The sequence below is a fragment of the Mus caroli genome, chromosome 10, assembly GCF_900094665.2.
Source record: "Mus caroli chromosome 10, CAROLI_EIJ_v1.1, whole genome shotgun sequence".
Taxonomy (NCBI): Eukaryota; Metazoa; Chordata; class Mammalia; order Rodentia; family Muridae; genus Mus; species Mus caroli.
The window spans coordinates 119,878,578-119,885,473 of record NC_034579.1 but is presented as its reverse complement, the minus strand read 5'-3'; the positions used below and the strand labels follow the sequence as shown (position 1 = coordinate 119,885,473).

At 56.3% G+C, this 6,896-nt stretch overlaps 1 protein-coding gene across 1 annotated transcript in view; it reads left to right on the top strand.

Moving 5' to 3' along the window:
• The window catches only part of Nxph4 (neurexophilin 4), a 9,069-nt gene extending 3,591 nt beyond the window's left edge, over positions 1 to 5,478 (top strand). Inside the window, exon 2 of the mRNA XM_021175302.1 lies at positions 4,012 to 5,478. Coding sequence (XP_021030961.1) covers positions 4,012 to 4,869 — 858 coding nt within the window. The 3' untranslated portion in view covers positions 4,870 to 5,478. The remainder of the gene's footprint in view (positions 1 to 4,011) is intronic.
• The last annotated feature ends 1,418 nt before the right edge of the window (positions 5,479 to 6,896 follow it).

Sequence of the window (6,896 nt, the reverse complement as noted above, 5' to 3'; positions counted from 1 at the left end):
CCCCCCCCACCGCGCCCTGGAGCCGGTGCCTTTATAGGCACATTTATTGCAATAATAAAGTGAGGCGCGGGGCGGGGGGCGGGGGGCAGCCGTTCCCGGGGGGACCGCGCCGGCTCTAGGAAGCAAGGAAATAAAATAAAATAAAATAAAATCAAAATTCAGATAACGGTGAGCCTTGCGCAGCAGGCCGCGGGCAGGCAAGAGGGTGGGGCTGCGGAGGAGAGGGCGATTGGCCCAAGGACAGAGCCCACCTCACCAGCAGGCCCTCACCCCTGCTCTGTAGAAGAGGTCTTTGCCTCCACTTGCCTGGCCCCCTCCCAAACTTGATGCTGAAGCTGGCCTTCTGCCTTTTCCTGTCTCCTCCAAATACCTGTCCTCAAGCTCCTGTCTGTTTCCATACTGCCTATCACTTTCCTGGTTCCTGAGATTTCCCATGCCAGCCCCCCCCCCCGCAGTGGCTCCCCCTACCCTATCTCCTGGGTCTCTATCCATCAGCATCCTGCTTTCTTCTTAATAGCCATCTTCCTTCCTCCCTTTCTGCTTTATCCCATCCTGCCCCCACGACTGTCTCCCTGAACCATCTTCAATGCCAGCCAGTCTCCAGAGTCCATTTGTCATTGACCATGACTGCCCTACTTCAGCTCCCAGCCTCCATCTTCTGGTCCCTGACCCATTGCCTTCTAGGTCTCTGCCTAATACCTGGTCATCATTTCCAATCTCTCCACTCTTGTCCCCAGGTCTATCCTTGTGGGAGCCTCATCTTCATACCCAATGCTCCTACCAGCCCGGTACCCAACCCTAGTCCCAGACCATCTCTGCCCTAATGCTCACCTCAGCCCGTCCTGTCCTGTCCACCCACACCCCGACATACACGCCAGCTTTATTCCCAGCTCCCAGCCAGACGTCACCCCACCCTGACCTGACTGCAGAGATGACTCTCAACTTGCAGGGACTCTGTATTCTATTGCTTGCTTCCCCAACCAGGGCCTAAACTATTGTCTTCCTCTGATGAATTGTAAGTTCTTTCTGACCCAAAGGGAAAAGAGAAGCAACGCAGTAGTCTGGAGGCCCCGGGGGAGTGCACCCTGCAATGCGGCTAAGGGGGCCTGACAGCCCGATCCTCCCTCTCTATCCCCAAAGAGCCTTCATGGAGTTTGTTTAGCATCAGGAGGTGGCCTCAACTCCCCCTCAGGTGCGTGGGCCTGCTGCCTTGGGGCAAAGTATTCCTGGCTGAGTTCCTTCCGAATAGGCCTGAAGGAGTCTGCTGGAAGCCCCCCTAACCACCACCACACACCTCCACCTCCTACCCCAGCTGACAGCCAGCATGCTAGCCTCTCCCCTCTGCAAATGTCACTGCGCCCAATTAGTTTAATTAAACTAGCTTTCAAGTTGGGGGGGGGTTCCGCCTTGGTCAACACCCAGCTCAGGCCCTCAGTCATTGAAGGGTGGGCTCTGGCAAAAAGGAGCTCCCACACCACCTTGAGTTTCCTGTCTCCCCCCCCCCCCCATATCCATTACTGGAAACTGACAACCAGAAAGACAGGCAGAAAGAGAAAAAGGGGGTGCTCCCCAGAACTGGAAATCAGAGACAGAGTGGGGGAAGAAACTGAGACAGAGAGATTGAGAAAAGATTGGGGAAAAGAGAGAATGAGAGAGAGGGAGAGAGGGAGAGCTAGAGAGGGAGAGCGAGCGTGAGCGATCAAGGAAGCCAGAGGGAGGATTTTATTTTATTTTATTCCGTGTTCCCATTTCTCGGCTCGTTTCCTTCCAGACTCTCACCCCTCCCGGTCCGAGCTCCCCACCCCCAAGGTCGCTTCAGCTGCCTCTCCCCCCAACTCTTCCCTTTTATCTTAGCTCACTCCAGCAGTGGGTGGGGGCTGTGGGTACCAAAGCCCAGGGATTTGCCAGGATCACAGAAGCAGAGACAGCAATTTGTCTGGGATCAGAGGTGGGGGGACATCCTGGCACCTCTCTCTGCCCTGTCAAACCTCACTCCCCACCCCCACCCCACCCCCAATCTCTTCCTCTGAAGAGATTGAGCCTACCAGCCCTGAGCAGGTCCCCCCGGGGTTGGGTGCAGGGCAGAGAGTACTAGGATGTCCTAGGAAGTAGTAGCTTGGAGACATTTGATGTCCTAGCATTGAGTGCTTGGGGGCAGGGGGTGGGGGGTGAGGGGTGGACCAGCTGGAAATAGGACTTTACTGGGGTTTGGTCCAGAGTGGGAGGGGGGAAGACCCACCCTTTGGCTTTCCCTGAAGCCTCACCCAATCCTACCTCCAACACCCCCAGGGGGTTCAGTTCCACCTCCCCAGCGTCTTCCCTGCCTCCATCTCCATCCTAAGCCTCTATCCCTAGCCCTACTCAGGTGTACCCTCTGGGTGTTAGATGCCAGCTCAAGCTTGTCTGCGTGAGTCAATCACTCTCTGCCACCTCCACCGCCCTCACCTGGGGTGGGAGGAGGGCTGGATAGGAGAAGAAATGAGGGGGGCAATAAATATGTATGACGAGCGGGTGGCGGCAGCATTAATAACCCGGGATCGCAGCATCGCAGGGACTAAGACCAGGCAGTAGAGATTCTAGCCCAGCTCGGCCATTCCTGTCCCCTGTGGACACAGTGTATATATAGACTTGGGTGTGTGCAAACGGAGGGGTCACCTGTACTTCAGAATCCTTTACCCATCTATCCTCAGCCTGCAAGTCGCTGGTAGGAAAATACATGCCGTGTGTGTGTGTGTGTGTGTGTGTGTGTGTGTGTGTGTGCGCGCGCGCGCGCGCGCGTGCTACAGGGCTTCTCACAAGAAAAGTGACACCTCTGGACAACCACACAGCCACCCTGCATGTAAGGGCATACAGATACCATAGCTACACACATACCACTACCACACAATGACACACAGCTTCACACATCACAACAGACAGATAACCACCACCCACCCCACCCCCAGGTAATCCAGACACAAATATACAGTGGACAGGCAGCCACTGAGAGCAGATGGGACCCACACAGCCTCCTCAGGCTGACACACAGACACATACACACAGAGAATCAACACAGCCACACACACAGCCTTTACAGACTGAATGTGTACAAGCCACCTCAGACAGAACACATGGACACATATACACAACCGTTTCGGGATAACAACCACCCCAGGCACACATGGAACTGCCTCTCCCAAGGGACTGGCAGGCAGCTGTCAGGGCCACACTGCCAGTGGTGTCTAGTGCGGGCTGACTGACACACTCTGACGCGCTCTGTTCCTCTCCCTCCCACTCCCTGTGCCAGAGCGGCATCTCCATATTTCTTCCTCTCACTCTCCCGTCGCTCGCTCTCTGCTCCTTCACTCCCGGCCACCCCCTCTGCACACACCCCAAGATAATTGATGGCCGGCCCCGGCCCAGCCGCTCCCGCCTCTCGATCCATCTTGTATTAGCATCAGTGCTGTCTCCCAGATCCCTGGCCACCTGAGACAGGCCAGCACCATGGGCGGGCAGGGTGACTCCTCCAGCCCTTCCAAGCCAAAGGGTTGGGGACAGGGGGAGTGCCCTTTAATCTGCAAGCTTCAACCCATGGTCTGGGATTGTCGGTTCAGTTGGTTCTTAGAGGCCCCTCCGGGAAAGATGAAGTATAGGGTGGAAATGGCCTCTACAGAAGCCAGGAAGCTCTTCCTATCTCTTTACCTATGCCGGGTGTTAGGGATTCACAAGAGTCTCAGTTGGTTGTCAGGCCCATCACTGGGACCATTACAGGCCGGACTATCCAGAAAGGGCCTCTACCTTTCCCCACCCACACCAAAGCTAGCTTTGTCTTGACGCCCACCCTGGAGCTCTGTGACAACCCTGGGTCCATCAGATCACTTCCCAGGTACAGAAGCTACGGTCTGGATACACGAAGTGACTTGACCAAGATCACAGAGCTTGAAAGGGCTTCAATGTCTGACCCCAGAACACACTCCTGAGCCACCGCTGTGGGTTGCCCAGCCAGCGTCTCTCTTCTTTCTTCCTACACAGGCTGTCTGTGGCCAGATCGTGGAGTCCGGGAGGCCCCAGTACCTAGACTTGCGTCCCGCCATGGCCGGAGGGGGCGCCCGCGGCCAGCAGCTCCCAGCGCCCGCATCTTCTGAGGGCCTGGGCACGGCGCGCTCCTGGAGCTGGGCTTGGCCGGCTAACCACACTGGGGCGCTGGCCAAGCCAGGGACAGCCGGTGGCCCGTCCGTGCCGCGCATCAAGAGGAAGCCATCCATTAAAGCAGCCCGAGCCAAGAAGATTTTCGGCTGGGGGGACTTTTACTTTCGTGTGCATACCCTCAAGTTCTCCCTGCTGGTGACCGGCAAGATCGTGGACCATGTGAACGGTACCTTCAGTGTGTACTTCCGTCACAATTCGTCCAGCCTGGGTAACCTAAGCGTCAGTATCGTGCCGCCCTCCAAGCGTGTGGAGTTCGGGGGCGTCTGGTTACCTGGACCTGCCTCCCACCCTCTACAGTCCACGCTGGCACTAGAAGGGGTGCTTCCTGGACTAGGGCCCCCTCTGGGGATGGCGGGGCAGGGGCTGGGGAGCAACCTTGGGGGCGCACTTGCCGGCCCACTCGGAGGCGCGCTAGGAGTTCCTGGGGCCAAAGAGTCGCGCGCTTTTAATTGCCACGTGGAATATGAGAAGACAAACCGCGCTCGCAAGCACCGCCCGTGCCTGTACGACCCGTCGCAGGTGTGCTTCACCGAGCACACACAGAGCCAGGCCGCCTGGCTCTGCGCCAAGCCCTTCAAAGTCATCTGTATCTTCGTTTCCTTTCTCAGTTTTGACTACAAACTGGTGCAGAAGGTGTGCCCAGACTATAACTTCCAGAGTGAGCACCCCTACTTTGGATAACGCCCCTGTCCTGGGCCCCCAGCTTCCCACCAGATCGCAGTCTCACTAGGTGGGACCCCTCCCTGTATACCCCGTGCTCCTGTGACTGCCCCCACTTCTTCCACTATGGTGGAGAGAAACAGCCTTCCCCGGGACTATCAGCCAGTGTGGCCCTCCATTTCCTTGTGGTACTGAGTGTCCCTGAGGCTGGGGTGGTCTTTTTCAAACGGTAAATTGCAGGGGCAAGAGCATAGCCCCACGATAGGTGGGGCTTGAAGTCTTCTTAGGGTTCCCTACGAATGCTTATTGCCCACGCCGCAGTATTAATGGCGCCTGGCCTGGCACTCTTTCCCCAAGCCCTGGTCCTCCCTCCCCTCCCCTAAGACTGTAAAGGTCGAAAAGCCCCAGCCCATCCAATCCTCTCCCGTTCTGCGTGCCCCATGTCAGTCCTGCCTTCTTCCTAACCTTGCTAAAGTAAAAGTCCTGATCAGGGGGCTCTGCCTGGCCCTTGTGCTCTGCCCACCCCCGCCCTCAGTCCGGCTACACCTGCCCTCTCTGGTTGCTTCTTCTCGGTGATTTTTTTTTTCAACGCCAAAACAGACGGGGAGGGAACAAAATAAAGCGAAATCCAATACTCGCCTGTGTTAAGACCTTTGTAGGAAAGCGGGGCGGGCAGGTGTGGATTTTTGTCTGGCAGAAGCTAGCCTGGACACCTCTCCTTGCCGCCCATTGGGGAAACCGAGTCGAAGACTAGCAGACCCAGCACCTTGGGCTTCATTTCAGACCTGACCAAGGAGTGAGCAACCAATGGGTTAGAGTCTGCCCAGGTGGGGATTAGCTAAAGTGGGAAGACGCTAGTGAAGGCAGATTGAATGGGGATTAGACCTGAGGTGGGACTTCCGGCAGTCTGTTTGGGGGAGTTAGGAGAAAGGAGGTTTAAGACCTTGAGTGGGGTGAAGAAGCGGGGACAGCGTAGGCAGAGCGCTGACAACCTGGTAAGCTCCACCGGGTTGGAGGGAAGGGGAAGGTTGGGAGGGAAGGGGAACGGTGTTTGCAGCATCTGGAGTCATCGATCTTGCTTTTCCTTCCTAATTTCGTGGGCGCTGAGTTTGCAGACGGATGCAGGAGGGAGCATTGGGACGAGGTAATGGGGGAAGGGACCAACGCAGGTTTGGAGGGCGGGGCGGAATCCCTGCTGGTAGCCGCTAGCTAGCGAACAGCCCCCTTCAGCCAGCTGCCCACCCTTTCCACCCCCGCCTTCAGCTCCCTCCTGCAGCCTTGGCTGCTAATTTTATCCGCCCCCAACCCTGGCCCGGGCGTTAATTGGCTGCGGCTTCATTAGTAGTTCTCAGCTCAGCAGCCCCCCTCCCCTTGGGACCCCCTGACTGGGGCTTGGGGGTGCAGACAAGCTGAGGCACAGAGAGTCTCTTCCTCTTAAGCCTGACTTCATTGGAGTCCCTGGTAAAGGTGCCCTCCGGGAAAAGAAGAGGGCAGTGTCCTCCACAGGATTGCCTACAGCTCATTCAGACTCTGAGTAAGAGGTGGATCTGATCCCACCCCAGATGTCATAAACATCTGGAGCTGGGGATGTAGCTCTTGCATGCACAAGGCCCTGGGTTCAATACACAAACATGTGTAGGAAGGATAAGGAGCCAGTGGTGTGAGAGAAGGAAGATGGGAGGAAGAACCCAGTGATTTCCTCATTCAGGGCCTGTTGAGAGAAGCCAGGCTGTCAAGAGAAAGCCATTAGCATCAAGAGACATTCAGGCCTCCTGTGAGATCCAGGTAGAAATGCTTAAGGTGGCTGAAATCAGTGGACTTGGGCCCCAGTCTCCTCACTTGCAGTTCCTCAATAAAACAGCGGGAGAGATAATGGCTCAGCGGTTAAGAGCACTGACTGCTCTTCCAAAGGTCCTGAGTTCAATTCCCAGCAACCACATGGTGGCTCACAACCATCTGTAATGAGATCGGATGCCCTTTTCTGGTGTGCCTGGAGACAGCAACATTGTACTCTTATACATAAAAGAAGTAAATAAGTCTTTTAAACA